The 20,335-nt window shown below is 37.9% G+C and overlaps 1 protein-coding gene across 2 annotated transcripts in view; it reads right to left on the minus strand.

The window, feature by feature from the left end:
- PAPPA2 (pappalysin 2) overlaps window positions 1–20,335 on the minus strand; it is a gene marked incomplete at its 3' end in the record, with an annotated part of 286,538 nt that overhangs the window by 161,857 nt on the left and 104,346 nt on the right. For both annotated transcript variants that reach the window (XM_084251295.1, XM_084251294.1), the window contains exon 3: window positions 7,682–7,827. In XM_084251295.1, coding sequence (XP_084107421.1) covers window positions 7,682–7,827 — 146 coding nt within the window. The remainder of the gene's footprint in view (window positions 1–7,681; window positions 7,828–20,335) is intronic.

Below are 20,335 nucleotides of genomic sequence, written 5' to 3' on the forward strand. Positions count from 1 at the left end.
TACCAAATGATACCAAGTAACACATAAAGCCTAAAATGATATCATAATCTACTAAGGTCAGAAATGATGTCCATACAATCAGTGTAAAGTAGGTCTGGGGAAGGCGTTTGGTTGAGTCACTCTCATTGCTTGGAGTATTGCTGCCGTTAGAACGTCTGCTGCAAAAATCAATGCTGAATGCTGTTTTGACTTTTTGTCATAAGAGCAAAAACCCTTTTAGGATTCTTTTGGTTAGTGAAAAGTGGACTAATGTGGTCTTTCATAAAAGTGGCAGAATGGAACTTTTGAAAAACAAGGACACCTGTATATGACAGAGTATAAAGCAAAAAAGAAGTACTTTTCTGGGTGTGAGGTTTCCAAAGTCTATGTCACTTTTCCCTGAGAGGACTCCATGGTGTAACCACCATGAAGGGTAAATTGAGGATAGTGATCCTTGCCTCACATTACCAACACCTCCACTTCATCTTAGTCTAGAAAGCATTCGCCTAACTTGAAAGAAGAGAAAGGAGATAAAAGGTAAATAATGGGAATGTAGAGATGGTGGTAGCTCCAGTACAAAGTGGATTGCACCCTATCTTTTGAGAACCCAGCAAAGAGATAAAGAGTCAAAACAGGTGTATATTATCTGACTGTGGGGGGACTTCCCCCTCATGAGTGATGGATTCCTGGGTAAGTGGCCTGGCTCTAAGACAAAGACTGAACAGCGAGGTTCAGAGGGAAAGGAGAAAGCAAGGCTTCCAGAAATCCCCTGAAAGTAAAACTGTGATGACAACAATGCTCACTAACTATAACCAGCATCACCTGATGACTAGGACCAAGTGGCCCCTTCCCCCATGGCCTTGAGATATATAATCCATCTCCACAATGAGATACAGCAAAGAAGCTCAACTGATTGAGAGTAAGTTTCTACCACCCAGCAACATAGGGACTCAAAATAGAGATTGAGTTCAATTGTAGAAAAATAGTCACATTTCTTGCATACCTGAATGTGTATACTGGGATTTGAACTCAATTACGTCAGCACTACTAACTTGCACATAAAACATAATGCGAATGGGGCTGCCTGGATTTCACAACTGGCAGCCATGTGTGGCACAGCTGTTGCTTTATGGACTGGCGTGGGGAGCACAGATGCCTTCTTAGAAATCTTTCAGTCTTGATTATAAGGAACAAACTAAAACAATAATCAGGGTTGTCGTGTGGTCTAGGAATGGTGCAGAGGAAGAAAAGAGAGAGAAGTTGCTGATGAAAAAATGAAATCAGTAGCAGCCAGCCAAGTTCCCAAAGTGACGTGCTTCCAAATGCCAACTGGCTTTACCCAGCTTTAGTACAAGACCACCAGAGTGGCTCATGGGGAATAAAAAGATTCCCCAAACCACTTCTACTTAAAAAATTCAGGAAGTTTAAGAGAAGAACACAAATTGAAATGACTTTAAAACAGTTCTGTAAAACTTTTAGGGCTAAATGTTATATGGCCATAAAACAAGGAGGCTGAAGACTGGTCTGCAGGTGCCTACATAATTACTTCCAGTACTAGCTGAAACACACTCCCCAAAACACTCTCTTCATGATGAAGGGACAGAACTATCACAGCGCATGTTGGGGTTCAAGGAAGGAACATTTCTGGGCAGGGCAGGGGAAGAAAATGGCACAGGTGGGTCAGGAGACAGGAGAGAAAGAGATGGAGAAAAAGGGAGAAAAAGAAATGGAGAAAAAATAACAAGAACTATAAAAAGGGGCAAATTCTTAACAGCAACATTCATCTACAAATCTTGTGTTGGTTTCTTAGTTTTACAGCCTGTGATCTTATTAGGTGGAAGTGCTTGTTCTGTGCAAGATCAAACCAAGACAATGCATAAAGGGTAAAGATTTTGTAGTCTGATGCCATTTTTGGTCTCAGTCACATTTACTCCCATCCCTTCAAGCACTTAAGACCCCCTAGCCACTCCCATATCATGGAGAAAAATAATCTGATTATTAAAAGCTGAAAATGTTACTACTAAGATATTAGAGACTTATTATGCAATTTTATACCTCCTTCCAGGTGAGAATAATATTTCAAACACACACACACACCTGTCAGAATTTTAGGCACTACAGAATATGAATGTACAGAATATTTTCTATAATTTATGGATTAAAACATCATTTATTGAGCAGTTATCCCATGTCAGGCAATGTTTTGAGTTACAAATGATTCAATGATTACTAGGATATGTTTTAAAAGAGGTGACCTCTCAATTCATTATAAATAAATGTTATTATTTATCTCACTTACTTATGAATGAATATCTTTACCTTTGGGACACTGCAATTTCAGGGCATAAAGCTCATATCCTGCAAAAATTTTGTTCCAAAGGTTGTCTTCATAGTATCCTCTGCCAAGATGTGCCTATATCCCACACTACTATCACTACCATTATTACCACTACTACTAGTAGTGTTACTACTAGTGCTACTACTACCACTACTATTCCTCTTACCATATGCCAGACACTCTTCCTCATGCCTATATTGCATATGAGGAAACTAAGGACCCGTCTTATTCAAGATCCCATTTGTTTTTCTGTTTGAAGTCATGATCCATTCTATCATTCAAAGGTTGTGTTTTGTTTTGTTTTGTTTTTCTCTGTTTTGTTTTGTTTTCTCTACAAGGGTCATGTTATCTGGACTCATTTGAAGATCCTAACATACCCATTATGAGCCAGGTTCAAGTTCACTCCCACAGGGCGCTCTGCCTCCCTGCTTTCTGGAGCCTGCTGTCAAATGATCAGGATTTCTGGCTGTCTGTTTCAATACAAATAGTCCTGAGAACAATTAGATGTTTGGCCCAATATCTTAAGCATCCAACTTCTATGCCAGGCAGTGATTGACTTTTCCCTCTAACCTGGCCAAGATGCCCTGGACTCACTTGATCTCTCTGCAGCAATGGTATCTGTGGCCTGCAGGGAATTTCCTCAAGCCTTTCTCTTTGGGTGTTTATTGTGGCCCAGAATCCTGCTCCCCTCCTCCTGCTTCTGTGGAAGTCCCTTCTCACTCAGATTTGTAGAGATCCAAAATTAATCAGCCAAACCGAAACTGGCTTCTCATTTTCTCCTCCTTTTCCTATATTTTCTACCTTGGACCACCATCCACTCAGTCAATCAAACAGAACTCTGCTTGACCCATCTACTTATTTATGTGAACAAAGTTTCTAGCACTGAGAGCTATTAAAGAAAACAAAATCAGTATAATGATGCCAAATCCTGTCTCATTATAGTAATAAGAATTATTTATCCATAGACCCAAGAACTAATTTAAGGGAGGAAAAACTACTCCCATTCATTAAAACTTTTATTTTCCATTCTATTCATTAGCTAGTCAACATTTTTAAACACTCTTCTGTACAATTTTGGACAAGTAATCATTTCAAAAGAAAACTCAATTAAGAAGAAAATTTTACGTCTTATAGTTTATGATCATATCAGTTTTAATCAATATCAATATCCCAATAATGATATTGTGATACAGTTTTGTAAGATGTAGCCATTGGAGGAAAATGGTTAAAGGATATGTGTAATCTCTGTATAATTTATTACATTTACATATGAATATATAATTATCTACAAATAAAAAGCTTAATTAAAAGTTTATAAAAATATGTTTTATTCAAAATACATGTTTAGCAGAGAAATAGATGATCAACTAAAGTCTTCTAAAAATATGTATATGATGCATTGGTATATGTATATATTGCATTGGTATAAAGTTGTACAGAAAAAATAGAATAGAAACAAATTCAAAGATAAAACAAAAGCTCAGGTGCAGAGTTGCTCAAAAAAAGTGTGTGACCAGAGTTTTTTAAATGAATGATGGCAGTTATCAAATTATGCTACTGAGGCTATGTTTAGAAGGACAGTTTAACATTTATTTTAAGATGTCAATAATTTAAAATGATATGCCAGAAATTATATTATTTGCTATTATTGAAACTTAGATGTTACTCTTAGAATTTATGAACAGGTACAGCATATTTCCAGTCATTTACAGAGCACAAGGGAGCAAAAAGAAGTTTGAAGAGCACTGCTCTAGCTATTCCAAGTTTATCCCACTTCTAAGTATAAAAGAGGCACCTTCATAAAAAGGGAAGGTTTTGTGTTCTCGACCCATCTAATGAGGGGTAGAACAGAGAGGCCAGGTGAAGCTATATAACATAAAAGGCAGGTGGGCTCAGAACATCTGGAGAGACAGAGGGGAGGCACATGAAGAGACATGTGGAAAAGGACCTGTTCACCTCTCAGCTTTGACCTTGTACCAGGGACTTTGGGGAGATGGAGTTGAGATATGTAGAGATCCTTGGAAGAGATATGTGGGTGACAGACATGTGTGGATGCTAACAATGGTAGCCACTACCTTGATTAGACTTTGATTTTGATTTGGACTTTAACCTCAGACTTGTCTGCCCCTTTCACCCCCATCCTATGATACCTTAGACTTGTGGCCAGATTTTAGGTCTAATGGCCCCATTTCATGCCAATCCTCTTTTAGCTGGGAATTTACTCATGAGGGGATGGGTAACTTTGGGTTTTTGTTGGGTAATTTATCTTTTCTTCTCTCTGATGCACATTAACACTATTAAAGCACATTCACATTAAATATGCTTTGTCTTTGGAAACACAGATGGCCAGACCCCAATAGAGCATGTGAGTTTGGGGGTCTCCCTCAGTCTGCCTACTAACATAAGCATACCCAAGCTTGTAAATTTGGGATCTTAGCATCTACCGTTTTTTTTTACTCTGGACTGCTCTCTCATTATCTGCTCAAATTTCAACTCTCCTCTCAAATTTCAGCCCTTCTGAGAACTTTTTGCTGACGTTTTAGTACAATCAGGCATGTTTTTTTGCATGTTTCCACTCAACCTCAGGTGTGGCACCATCACACATGTTCGATGAATATATTCAATAGCCAAGATATAAAAACAACCCAAATGTCTTGATGATGGATAGCGAACACATGATAAATGTGCATAACTAAATACTACTCAACCATAAAAAAAAGATGAACTCTTGTCATTTATTGACAACATGGATGGAACTTGAGGGGATTATGCAAAGAGAAATAGGTCAGAAGCAGAAAGAAATACTACAGTATAATCTATTCATTTGTGGATATGAAAATAAAAAGCAAATGAACAAAACAAGAACAAGCTCTTAGACTCTAACCACAGAATGGTGGTTACTGGAGGTGATGATATGGGAAGAACAGGTAGAGGGGACCAATTTGTTGGTGATGGATGGTGACTGGACATTTGGTGGGCATGGTATGATATATACAGTTGTTAAAAGTGAGCAACAGGCCTCCCTGGTGGCACAAGGGGTTAAGCACCACACTATGAAGTAATCTGCAGCCACTGCAGCATGACTTCGATCCCTGGCTGGCCAGAGAGAAACCCACATGGTGAAGCAGATCTCTCCTGTCTCACCCGCTGCTCCCCTCAGCAGTGTATTTCATCAGCCTGCCTGTTCTGTTCCCCGATCTGTCTCTGGTGAATCCTCTCACCCCTCACATCTCTGGCATATACCCCAGCTCTTGTATGCATAAATAAATAAATCTTTTTAAAAAATTAAAAAAAAAATAAAAGTGAGCAACAATGAACCTGAAACTTTTATCTTAGTTTGAAACTAAGTTACCAAAAAAAAAAAAAAAAAAAAGAAGGAAAGAAAGAAAAGAAAAGAAAAGAAAAGAAAAGAAAAGAAAAGAAAAGAAAAGAAAAGAAAAGAAAAGAAAAGAAAAGAAAAGAAAAGAAAAAAGAAAAGAAAACAAAGGTGGATGTTCATGTCTGTCTCCAAATTATGCTGTGCAAACCTTTAGAGTAAATTTCTTTTATTATTCAGTTTCTGGTCTTGTCACAAAACAGATTCAACAGATTTCTGTAAATAAATGAATCATTGAATAATCACAAATATGGTATTACTAGCTTGTAAAAGGACTAACTTTCCACTAATTTAAGTGTTCTGCCTTTGAACGTTTATTTTCAGTTTAGGTGCTATGTACCAAGGCACTCAAACCAGTGAACATGAGAGTTCAAGGAGCTCCCATTCATTCATTTACTTATTGAAAAAATCTGCCTTACATTCCTACAGCATAAAAAACACAAACTGATGCAGAAAATATTCATGATGGCAAAGGAGGACTATAGAGGACCCTTGTTTTTCCAAAGAACTTAGGCTACTGGTAGTCAGAAATTGAATTCAGTCTTGATATTTTCAGACTATTGTAATTACCTGCTAGGTCACACAGTTAACTCTCAAAATGCAGGGGTCTTGCATGTTGACACAGATAGATAATCTTGAGTCTTTGAAAGACTTTATTTAGACAATCCTAAATGACTTCTTCTATCACGGTATGTCAGCTCTCTATACTATTCTACACCTGATTTAGATCAATACAGTTCCTTCAATCACAGTTGTAATTGAACAAGAAGAAATAAGTAAGAACATGAGAAATTTCCCATTGAGTCAGATCTCTTGGCTATTCTGTCTTGTCTTCTACTTCTGAAAACCACATTATGAAACATGTTATAGTAGAACACAGTTATCCCTAAGATGTTTGAGAATATCCCTATATGTTTGTAAATACATGTTTGTAAATATCCTTAGGATCTTTGGAAATTTATTATGAAATAATTTAAACATTTCTTGAAAACACTTATTTATTCATTCATCCCATATTCAATGAGCATGCACAGAGCAGCAGCAGCTCTATGTGACGTTCTCTGCTTATGCATCAAGATCACAAAGTAAATTCAGATTTCACAATTTTACAAGTAGTCATCTATGTGTACTGCACAGATCCATACAATTACATCACATGCATACCTATGTGTAACCACAGCCACAGTCAATATACTGAATCATCCCATCACCATTAAGATCTCCCTTCTGTATCCACACATATCCCTTCCCTCCCCAACTTATCCACTCCTAACTTTTGGAAAACATTAACTTTTTCTCTATCTGTATAATTTTGTTATTTTGAGAATACTACATAAACGGGATCATACAATGATTATTGCAAAAGAGATTTCAAAGTTCAGCATCTTTTTTCTAGTCTGAGTATTTACTTCTATAACTTAAAGTACAAGTTAGTCCATGCCAGCAATTTCTATACATTTGGACTAAACCTAGATTATACATTTGGACTAAACATTCTGGGTATCTATCTACCTCTGTTTGCCCTAATATGTTTTTTTAATATTTATTTATTTATGTATACAAGAACTGGGGTACAAGCTAGGGGTGGCAGGGTGAGAGAATTCACCAGAGACAGAGTGGGGAGCAGAACAGGCAGACTGACTGAAATACACTGCTGAGGAGAGCAGTAGGCAAGACAGGAGAGGTCTGTTGTGCCATGTGGGTAGCTCCCTGGCCAGCTGGGGATTGAACTCATGCTGTGAAGGCTTTGGATTGCTTCATAGTGCTGTGCTAAACCCCTTGCAACACCAGGGAGGCCCTTGCCCTAACATGTTTTAGAAGTCTGGACTTAAATAGTTTGACAGATTATTCCCAAACACCATTCTCAAAGAAAAGCATCTAATTCATTGAGTCAATGCAATTTTTGCTTTCTCCTCCCTTGAACTGACACAAATTCTGCTCAGAACCCCTCAATTTTTTAAACAATATTTGGTCTTCATTTTACTCACCCAGATGGCTGGTGGCTTCCTTGTCCCAAGGCCAGGTGGCAGCACCTGCAAGGTCTTCCCGCACAGAACTGGCAAAGTAGACGTTGAGGAAGTGAGTACTGTTGAGCTGTAGTGCCTCCTTGAGTTCCTTCACACTCATATATGCCCTGCAGGGGACACAAAAGGAGAACATGTCACACCCAAGGTTTGGTGTTTTGAGAACAGCACAGCCATACCTAAGCAAATTTTGAAACTCCTAGTCAGCACTGAGGAAGTCTGAGAAGCTGAGAACAAATTATCGTAAGACCAGGGAAAAGGCACTAATACAAATTTGGGATATTAACAAAATGTTATTCGAGACAAGATACATAACATCCCACCTTTTTTTTTTTTTCAGTGTTCTCTTTTTTTTTTAAATAATAAATTTTATTTTTATATTCCCCCATACAATTGCAAATGCCCCATTCTGACCCCAATCCTTCCCCTCCTGCCCCCCACCCCCCAAAAAGTGTCTCTGGTTCATAGTTTTTGTTGATTTTGATTTTCACTTTCTTATATTCATTTTCCTGGTCCCTTATTTAAGTTTTCTAGATTCCTGCTATGAGTGAGACCATCCGGTATTTTTCTTTTTCTACATCCCACCTTTTTTATTTAGCACTGAACTCTCTATATGAATGCTCAGTATTTGATAGCATATTCAATTCCCTACTCTGCACCCAGATCATTTCTTCAAGATAAATCCAATAGTATTATTAATTCTTTTTTTTCATTCTGTTCATTTATTTTTACATCATTGTTGCTTTTTAAACAACATTTGCTTCCCTCCCCTCAGATGTAGTCCCCATAGATTTTCCTTCACCAATGCACCACAATCTCCTGTGCTCCTCCCTCTGATATCCCTCCCTCCTCCTCCCCTGCAGGATGTCTCTGAATTATAATTGTTTTTTTTGTTGTTGTTGTTGTGTTTTGTATTGTTATTTTTTTTTTGCACTGTTGTCTTATTTGGCACTCCTAATTCTTTACCCTGAGAATTATCCCCAGGCCATGGTGAGGATTATCTCCAACTGTCAGTCCTTGATTCTTTCCACCACAATGCATTATTGTTATTATGAGAGGACAAATGGAATCTGTTTCAGCATATGAGTGCTTCAAGTATTATTTTTTTAAAGAAAAAAAGGGAAAAAATGAGATGAGTTATAGGGAGTAGAAGACATCATAAAGCTACTGCAAAGAATATTAATTGTATGCACATTTTTCTTTCTGGTCCCTTAATCCACACAAACTCCACCCCTACTCCAATTTCCTTATGATACTTACCAAGTATCTTTATTAGTGGCCTTCAAAGCACTAGGCAATATTACATTCACACTTATGCACAGGTTATGGCTTATTGGAAACACATGCCCAGAGGCCCATTAAAAAAGGAAACAAGCATGTGATTTATTTATAAGCTCATGTATAGTAAAAGGACTTCATCTTACAAGCATCAGTGAAAGTTAAAATTTTACTATGAGCAAACAGAGCCTCACTGTTCTCACTGAAGAGCTATTTTAAGAAGGAACAACTAAACCAGAGCTCATTGGACCCTTGGACTTCCAGAATGCTTCCCATGGTGACTGTGGTCTGCACTCCAAAAAGAAGATTATCCCTATCATAGCTTCAGCTAGGGAGACAGTTTCTTTGAAACAAGTTGGAAATTCCATTACAGACCATGTTTCATTGTTAGTGACCTGGTAGACTCTGCAATCTCCCAAATCAGAAGCTCATGTTAGGACCCCCATGACCATTCTTCTCTTGCTGGCTGTGCCTCTCAACCCCATGGTTGATAACATCTCATTTAATACACATGCAGGATACAACAAAAAAGAGTATCTATGAATTTGAGATCATGAAGAAGACTGTTTCTTTGGAACAGAGCCAAAAAGGGGAATAAAAATAAAGAAACAAAAAAAAAAAGATTTTGTTTTAGAATAAAAGTTGCTTTGGAGAAAAATGATTTTAAAATGTTAGTTCTTATTCACTTATAATACCTTGGAAAAATAGCTCTCAGTCCCCACAAAAAATCATATGAATCCCATGGGATGATGTTAGATGTGATCAGAGGTATATTCCTTCTGCTGCTTCCTGGAGACACATTGTTTTTTGGACTGTTGCCTGGGTCCCTGGACATTAGTCACATTCCCTTTCCCTTGCTCCTTTATTAAAAATAACTGCAATTTCCTGTATTGACAAATTGGTGGTTTGGAACTGTGATGACATCAAGTAACACTTCAACATGTGGATGATTCAATAAACCAAGAGAAAGGAGCAGAGGGGGAATTGGGGGTGAAAGGAAAGAGAGGAGGGTGGGAAAAAGAAAAGAAAGGAAGGAAAGGAAATAGAAGGGAGAACAGAAAAATTAAGGGCACAGAGAATTAGAGACTGACCTACACACAGTCAGAAGATCAAGAAAGAAGAATTGCCCCCTCTTTTTTTCTGTCCCTATTCCAGAGTTCCCATTGAAAGTAGGAGTTGGTGATGGTAATTTTTCTCTCTTTTCTCTGTTCTTATTTTCCCCAAATCCTTCATTCTTGGTACAGTTTAGTTGAGCTATCTGCGTATCACTGGCTTTTCTGTCATTTACCAGTCTTGGCCGCCATCTTCTGTCCTCTTTCAGCCCAGCAGTTCCTCTAATTTTCCCTGAGCCTCCTGTAAGAGGCCTCCTTCTTCAACACCAACATCTTTAGCTGGTTCAACTCAGCTCTCTTTTCTTCCTGCAGCTCTCTCTCCAGCCAGAAATGACCCTTCCACATGACAGTGTTTATATCATGCTGGTTGCAAGCCAGGTGTGCTTAACCTGAGTCCTGCACTCCACAGAGATGTTGACAGAAATCTCAGCAAGTAAATGAGAGAAAGTAAGTGTTTTATATTTAGTGAGAGTTGGAGGCAGTTGTTAGTTGAAATAATAGAGGAAAATCTTTAGCTAGAAACAAAGACTGTTGTCAAGATTATTCTCTAACCAAAAAGGGTAAAAGTGTAGACATCAATATGTCTGCCTTTTATAACACATGTATACCATTTCAGAAGTTAATCAGAGTTAATTAAGATAAATGTCATAGCTTGTCAACTAATATGGCCAGAAGCTGGATCAGACCTGGTGAGGTCAGGTGGGCAGTGGGGGAAGAGGAGAATAGAGATCTTTAAATTCAAGAGCATCCTTAAATTCTGAAGCATCTTGTTTCAGAAACTATTTATTAAGAAATAGACTTGGCATCAAAATAAATTATTATTCAAAAGGAAATAAAATAACATATGAAAATATCATAGAAAGCATAAGGGTCATGCACTGACCAGGGTTGTGTATGATAAGGGAAAAGAATTGCACTCATATGCTTAATTTCTGCCTGGATCTCATTTTAGTCATAGTCTTCACACTCTAGATTGAGATTCTCACTGTCCCTCTGGACTCAGATCCACCAAAATGAAAAATAGTGTCTCAATTTTTATAAAAATTTTCTCAGCACTTCCCAAGAGAAGACATACAGATGGCCAAAAGGCACATGAAAAGTTGTTCATTATTTCTTATTATTGGGACATACAAATCTAAACAACAATGAGATATTACCTCACACCTGTGAAAATAGTTATTATCCAAAAGATAAGAAACAAGTGTTGGAAGGATATGGAAAGAAGAGAACCCTTGTCCATTGTTGGTGGTAATACAAATTGCTGCAGTCATTATGGAAAGCAGTATAGAGATTCTCAAAAGATATAAAAATAGAAATTGAAATTCCGTAAAATTCAGTCATCCCATTTATGGGTATTTACCCAATATGAAAACACTAATTCAAACAGATATATGTGTCACCATGTTTATTATATTATTTACAATAACCAAGAGCTGGAAACAATCTAAATGCCCGTCAAGATATGATTGGATAGAGAAAATGTTGTATATAAACACAAAGGAATAGTACTCAGCTATAAAAAGTTGAAATCCTGCCATTTGCAAGAACATGGATAGAGAGCTAGATGATACTATGCTTAGTGAAATAAGTCAGAGGGAAAATGACAAACAACATGATTTACTCATTTGTGGTAATAGAAACCAACAAATTAATGAAAAAAAAAATAAACCTTTAGACTCTAAGACCAGCTAGTGGTTACCAGAAGAGAAGGGGGAAATAAGGTAGGTAAAATAGGTAAAGGGGTCAATTGTATGTGGTGAAGGATAGTACTGAACTATTAGTGGTAAACATAATGTATATATATATACATATATATATATTGATCTATAATAATGTACACCTAAGACCAATATGATGATATAACCCAATGTTATGGCAATACATTTTTTGAAAAAAGAACACCTCCCCCAATTGTCTTAGTCACAATTCTCCTTGAGACTAATATATCAAATTTTTTGCTCACTGCTTAAATTTGTTCTTTCTGACATGTCCCTGGAAAAATATACTCCTGTCTCACCATTGTGTGATTGACTTACTAGTCTGGGATTATCCACTGCCTAGTCTGCACTCCAGTGTGTTTTGTCTCTAGACTGAGTGCATTCATTTTGGTTTCTGTCACGCTCCCTGACCATTACCTCTGCCACACCTCAGTATCTAACTGCACATGCCAGCCCCAACTCTTGCTTATTTCTAAGTAGAAGTCAAAGAATGATTTTAAAATGCCTCTTTGTGTTCTGTGCTCTAGCTTAACAGGCAGTTGAGTAACTACTCTATGGACTTGTAGAAGTAATTCAAGAGAGGAGACAGTTCTTAAGATGCCTGAAGGAAGCAGAGTGAGTATCAGAGATTGGCATGTTGAAACACACAATGCAAAGGATGCATGTGTGCCTTGAGACACAGACCCAGAGCTATATTCTCACAATCAGAGCAAACTCCCTCTAGTGGAAACTCCTGGCTTCATGCCAGGATGGTGAAGGAGACTCATGAAAACAGAGCAGCTAGGTTGGAACTGCCAGGATCCAAGCTTTAGTGGGGAAGAAATGAGCCCACGGCCTGTGACTGACTCTCCAGGAAAATGGTCCTTTAACCGTTTAAGTCCAAATTGTCTCAATAAGCCAGAAAGGAGATGTAATGCATCAAAAAGAACCAAGTTCTTTTTAAAAAAACACAAAGAATGATAAATTTTTTAATTTACATTTTTCAAAACAGTAAGCAAAATAGAGTATAATACACTAATAGAAAAAAAGAGTTCTTCAAAGTCTTCCTCAATGCCAATGCAAATAATCATTATGGTGGAAATATAGTCAATAATTCATTTTCCTAGCCATCATTTATTTGCCCCTAATAATAATAGATATCACGATATTAAGTCTAAACTATATGGCAGATGCTTCATACATATTTTCTCATGTAAAGCTGAAGTTAGCAAAATGATTTCATTTTACAGATAAAAAACTAAAGCTTACAAAGATAAAGTTACTTGCCCCAAACCATAAAGCTTCTAAGTTTTGGAGGTAAGTTTTAAATCCAATTTTCTCTAACCCCAAAGCACACATTCGTTCCTCTATTCTTTTTTAAAAGGATTTATTTTTTATTTGTTTATGCATGCAAGAACTGGGGTACTGGCCAGAGGTATGGGGGGTGAGAAGAATCACCAGAGACAAAGTGGGGAGCAGAACAGGCAGATCAACTGAAGTACACTGCTGAGGGGAGCAGCGGGTGAGAAAGGAGAGGTCTGCTTTGCCATGTGGGTAGCTCTCTGGCTCGCCGGGGATCGAACTCCTGCTTCACAGGCTGCGGATAGCTTCATAGGTTGCATCTTAACCCCTTGTGCCACCAGGGAGGCCCAGGAAGAACTACTTCTGACTGCTGTTCCTTTCCCTGTCTGTAAGCAAAGCTGGGTGAGTGTTCTAGTGAACAGCCATTATCAGTGAGGGTGTGGAGCAGCAAGCTGTTAGGCAAACCCTCATGGTGGGTGCAGATCTAGTGGCACAGCAAGGCCTGGTGATGAAGGCAGGGTTTTCCTGCTCTCCAGAAGACAGCTAGGTAGTGTACTCCTAAAGCAGCAGCGGTAATGGAGACCCCAGGATTGTGCCACTATGCCATTGACTGAACCACAATGATTTACTCGTTGATGTCAAACTTGCCTCCAATTGACTTGTGTTGAATTTACTGTGTCTTTTTATTAATCTTCCTACTTTGCTTATGCCATTTCCCCTCACATATACAATTATCAAAAGTGTAGCTGATATTGAAGACCCATTTTCTATCTTCTTCCATGAAGCTCACACTGATTACTCCAATCTGAAATGAACCCTATGACTGAATTCTATGTCATTTGGTTCAGTTCTATAACACACAATAGCAATCATAATATGTCTGCTTTTTTGATATTTACCAGCAATAGAAATCCTACTCTAGATATTTAACTTAAGAAGATATTTGTATGGGTTTCACATAAGCACTAACAAAAATAATATGATAGGGCCTCCCTGGTGGCGCAAGGGGTTAAGCACCACACTATGAAGCAATCCGCAGCCTCTGCAGCATGAGTTCGATCCCTGGCTGTGCCCACATGGCACAGCAGACCTTTCCTGCCTCGCAGGCTGCTCTCCTCAGCAGTGTGTTTTGGTCAGTCTGCCTGTTCTGTTTCCCACTCTGTCTCTGGTAGATCCTCTCACCCCCCGCATCTCTGGCCTGTACCACAGCTCTTGTATGCATAAATAAATAAATCTTTTTAAAAATAATATGGTAACAAAAATATATAGTATATTAAGTAATACAGTAGCATAGTATACTATGTTAACAGAATAGTGTATTAGAAAAGTTAATGGCAATATATGGATAATATAAATTTTCACTAACATGGATCTAGAAAGTTAAAAGTATATAATATTCATGCCAAGAGGAAATTTAAATTATTTAGATGTAGATTTATTAAAATAGAAAAATGCTCCCAACATATATTGAATAAAAAAGCAAGCTATACAATAGTTAATATAATTATATTTATTTTAAATAATATACATAGGTCAAATTAGCTATCTAGAAGGGAATGAAATAGTGGGCTTTAAAGTATTTTTTTCTTTGCATCCTTTTATATTAGTCTTTATAATAAATAATAGAGCATTCCTTATTTCAATATTACAGAACATTCTTTACTTCACTAGCTGGAGAAAGTTCCCAGAAGACAAGGACTGTGCTTTCTTGTTATGAGATTGACTTAGCCTACTATCTTTCATGTTATCAAGGGTTTAATTAATGTTAGTTGAATATATCAATGGTGGAGATGGGCTGTAATTGGAAGATGAGGCAAAGAATACCTTATTCTTCACCTCCCCGCAAGTTCACCAGTATTGCCTAGCTGCAGCAAACCCTTTATAATAAAACCACAAGGGTCTGGTCTCAAAGAGCCAAACTTAAAGGAGCAGCATTTAGGAGCTGCTGCCTCTGGCAGAGAATAAGACACAAAGAAAAACCAAAGACAAAAAAAAAAAATTCTCTTTGACAACTCCTTGTATGTGAATGAAGACAGCGCAGGTTCCTGCAAAAGCACTGTATAATAACAAACACTGAGAGCCTGGTAGAATGGGCAATGGAATTCCACAGGTATTAGACTGGGTTTAAATGTAGGAAGGTTTTCCTGGTAGCTGTGAGTTACTGGAGTGTACACAGTGTGTATCATCTAATAGTAAAAACTCATAGGTCATGTAGTATTTTAGTCATTTTTTGGGTGTGCTTCATTTTTCTTTTCCAAAAACTTTTTTCTATTGCTTTAGAACATTTTAAAAGGTTTTCTTCAAATCCTGTTTTCAAGCACAGCACTCTTTCTATACTGTGTCACACACACAGGCACACGCCCCCCACAGAAGTTGGGGTTTTTTTGACAATTCATCAAAGTATATTCTCAACTTTCTATTCTGTTGACATGGGAAAGGTGAATTAATCCTTTAAAAACACCGGTGACTGAAAGTCCATTACACTTTAACTGTAGAAGGCAGAACGACACACTCATGAATTCAGAAAATAGCTGGTAAGCACCTGCTAAATCTCAGGTCCCAAGCTGACCAACCCCAGATAGCACTTCTATCCTCCTGGAGTTTGTAGCCCCGATAGGGGGATGACAAGGAAATGGACGGTCACAGTCAGCCGGTCCCCTGGCAGAGAAAGTAAGAGGTGTGGTGATAACCTACAGACTGATCTGGATTTGAGATGCCAGGGAAGTCTTGCAGAATTAACATTCATATCAAGGCCTGGCAGATGAAAAGGGGCTAATTTTGGAGGGTAGGGTGACACTGGGGGAAGAAGTGGTCTTTGATACAAAGTTGCCTGGGCAAGAGAGGAAGTTCATAGGATTTGGGATTTGATGTTGAAGAAGGTAACAGAATCTGGAACTAGAAAGTTTTACAAGCTATGCTAAGAATTTCAGAGTTCTTCAAAGCAAGGACAGAAATTATTATTATTATTTACCTTTGAGGAAGACTGGCTTTCAGAAAATGTGGAGAATGATTGCAAAGTGTATGAAATTGAAGCTGTGGCTGGATTTGAAAGACATTTAGTTATAGCATCAATAGAAACTGATGATTAATTGGACTTGTGGAGTGAGGAAGAGCAAGAGTCCAAAATGATCCCTGAGTTTTTTTGTTTCTTTTTTAAGATTAATTTATTTATGCATACAAGAACTGGGGTACAGGCCAGAGGTGCCTGCGGTGAGAGGATTCACCAGAGACAGAGTGGGGAACAGAACAGGCAAAGTGACTGAAATACACTGCTGAGGGGAGCAGCGGGCTAGTCAGGAGAGGTCTGCTGCACCATGTGGGTCACCTCCCTGGCCAGGGATTGAACTCGTGCTGCAGTAACTGTGGATAGCTTCATAGTGCTGTGTCTTAACCCCTTCCGCCACCATGGAGGCCCCTGATCCCTGAGTTTTTAAAGTGAGTAAGAGGGTAGCCCAATTCACTGAAGAGGGAAATAGGAATAGGAAGAAAGGGCAGTTAAAACTCATCTGTGATAATCAAATTAGAGATTGTTATTAGACAGGTGTGTTTATGGTTCCCATGATCTGAGAAGTATATAAATTCGGAAAGCACTAACACAGAGATGATAATGGAAAATATGGAATGAATAAGGTGTTTCTTTACTGATTTCATATTAGGTCTACTCAACACAACATGTGGTTAGGGAAAGAGAGAGAAAAAAAAAAAAGAGAAAGGCAGGGAGAGGATCTTTTAAAAAATATATCCAGAATTATGCAATCTGAAAATCTGGAGAGAGACAATGTTAATTTGCTTTGTTTAAAAATATAAATGTTTACTTTTGAATTACATGTTATGGGACAGTGAAGGATTGATATTTTCTGAGTGTCTCAAAAGTCTCAATCTGGCCCAGGAAAAAAGTATAGAGAGTGAGAAGAGAAGGCATAAGATCAAATTCAGAGGAATAGTAACTTTAAGGAATAGTCAGAGGAAAAGAAACTGGCAGAGAAGACTGAAAAGCAGTGATGAAAAGGTAGGAAGAAATCCAGGAGAGTCAGCATCTCCAAAGCCAAGGGAGATCAATCCAAATGTTCCTGGCGACTGCAGTGAGAGAAGGAAAGTCTCCATAAGAAGCAGAAACACAATTAGTAGTTTTGACAAAAGCAATTTCTGAAAAGCAGTAGAGGCAAAAACCAGACTGCAGTGGTGTGGGAGCAAGTGGGTCTTAGGGAACAGAAGGTAATGGACAAAGGCAAGAATCTCAACCAAATAAAGGAAAAGGGTGAGGATATAGAGGAAAATGGAAAGTTTTTATGATAGAAGATGTAAGCATGATTAAATTACTTTAACAGAAAGACACCCATGAGGAGAGAAAAAATGAAGAGCTAAGGAGCTAACAGCTCAGTGCTGACACCTTCATTGAAGACGTCCCCTGAGCCAAATAAGAGTTGTCTCATAGGGGGTGTTGCTTATTTCCTCTCAGGGGCAGCTCACCCCACAGTAATGCACTGATAGAAAGGTACAAAATGCCAGCAGCTTTGCCCCAAGAGGGAACCAAATTCATGGTGTAATTCATACCCCCCTGAGAGCAGACTGAGAGCAGATTCTAGCTGAGACAGCATGTCTGCTCAGCCCCTTGCCCTGCCTTAGCCTGTCCTGCTCGGCCCTTCTGCTAAAAGAAACTCTCAGAAACCACAAATACCAAAATTCCTGTCTCAGGCACCATTTCTTTGGAATCTCAATGAAGACGGAGGAACACAAGCTCATGCAATAGAAGGGGCGGAGGGTAAGAAGGAAAGAATGCAAATGGTTTTTGAGGGTTGATGACATTCCATTGAGGGAATGTTCCTCTAGTTTATGTTGCTTTCTTATTAAAGTAGGATGAAGGCATCCCCCCAGAGTGGAGAGTGAATTGATGAGTACAGAAATTTGAGAAGACTTAATCAGTGTGAAATATTCATGGTGGAAGAATAGGGAACAAGAACCACATTCATGGAAAGTGCAGGAGGATTAGTTAGATGGGTTCACCTTATCCCAACTCCCTCTTGGAAGTAAATGAGATGGAAAAAGAAAAAGCCCTGTTGTTACCAATGATTTTAATGTAGGTAAGTCTTTCCTATGTGTTGAATTAATAAATATTACAAAATACTGCATTCTATTAATTAAAAGCTGGATACAAAGATGTTCTGCTTTCATGCTTAATATTCTTGATAAAACTGTCTTCTGCAAGGTCATCAATAATTTTCTAGTTGTTTTATTTACCCAATAATTTTCTAGTTGTTTTATTTAGCCAACGGACATTTTTTTATTCTTACCTTTTGAGCATTCTGAGACATTTGACAGTGTTTGTTCAATAAATGGTGCTGAGAAAACTGGGTCGCTACATGCAAAAGAATGAAGCTTGACTACTACCTCACACCATGCACAAAAACCAACTCAAAATGAATTAAAGAACTAGACATTAGATCTGAAACCATAAAATACATAGAAGGAAATACAGGTGAAACACTACATGACAAGCACCTCAGCAACATCTTTAAAGACTCATCACCCAAAGCAGTGATAGCGAAGGCAAAAATAAACAGCTGGGACTACATCAAATTAAAGAGTTGAGCACTTTCTTAACAAAACTTCCTGCTGAACTGGGTCAGTAAGTCAACACTCTCCCAGGTTATTTCCCACCATGACAGAAACTCTTCCATATACTCTCTCACAAAAGCCCTTCTTTCTTTCCTTCTCTTTTAAGCTCTGCTTTCTCAGGCCCATTTTCTTCTGCCTTCTTCCTTACCCCTCTATACCCTCCTAGTGTGAGCCCTCACTCCGATAGCTTCTTCTGCAGTGATGTCATTAAAACATGTATGTCTGAAGAGCTGTCAACCTTTTCTCCTAAATCACACACAGAATTATATACCAGTGTTACCATAATTTTTTTTTAAAAAGTGTATCTTCAGCTTAAATTACCTCCTGAGTTCCAGGTAAGTTTATCTAACATTTGAATGCATATCATCCTCTAGATGTCCCTGAGAAATCTCACATTCAGTAAATCTATAACTCAACACATCCTCCACTTTAATGTTTACTTCTTGCAGCCTCATCATTACTCTGTATCCAACCAAGAAGACTAAGAGTGAATTATTCTAAACTCCTCTCTCTATCTCAATTCCATATCCAATTTGTCACTGAGTGATAAATTCTCTATTCTAATATTTCTAAAATCTTTCCCTTCTATAGTCACTTTGTCACTGCTTCAAGCCATCATACTTTTTCTCACAGTTTATTAAGAAAAATCTTTATTAGCTATTGCTATCTCCAATCTTCTATCTTCTTCCATTTTCCCTATGGAAATATAAGCAATTCCCCTGTTTAAAGTGCTCTCCAGGTGTCCCAATGTATTTGGGACAAAATCCAGGTGCCTTAATAAATTTACAAAGTCCTTTATGATCTGGTCCTTTGGTGCCTGACTAGTTTCCTCTTTGGCCGTTATTTCTCATACACCTTTTTTCCAAATCCCCAAAGTACTCATAGCTCTGCACCTGTGTTATATTCCTTTTCTTATTCTATGAAATTGCACAAATAATTCTTCTGCCTTGGATGTTATTTCCCCATTCTGCCTAGAATGGACTTTTCTGCTAGCAATTATCCATTATTAAAAACTGGTACAGATATCATTTTTTTCAAGGTAGGCATTTGCATATTACATATATATTATTTATTTATATTTTACATCATTGTTCAGTTTTGGACAATGTTTGCTTTCTCCTCTCAGGTGTAGTCCTCACAGAATTCCCACCACCAATTCGCCCTTCTGGTATAGGTATCATTTCTTTCAGGGAGGTTCCCCCCAACACTGAGTTCAGATTTCATTCTCAGTTTCTATTTTCTTAACACATTTGATGTCCTTTCAGCACAGAATGTATTGCATTATGCTGGTGACTGTTAAAAAGCTGAAATTTGAACTGAGATCCGTTTATTTCAGAGTCTTTTGTCTAACTATAGTGAATATTTCCTCTAATGTTAGACTAAATATTTCTTAATATTGGGTCTCAAAAAGAAATTGAACTCCACTGTAGGATATACACATTGTCACTCCTTAACAAGTCATTTCTATATCCATATTTACCTCTTTTTGATGAAAACAATTAAGTGCAAATGACACCTAGATAATAAGAAGGCATTCCAGGATAGTCTTACTGGTTATAAGCTGATACATCACAGGAAAATCCAAATCCACCAAAGTGTCCTGGTGTATGTGA

This window comes from Talpa europaea, assembly GCF_964194135.1.
Source record: "Talpa europaea genome assembly, chromosome: 12".
NCBI classification, from domain to species: Eukaryota; Metazoa; Chordata; class Mammalia; order Eulipotyphla; family Talpidae; genus Talpa; species Talpa europaea.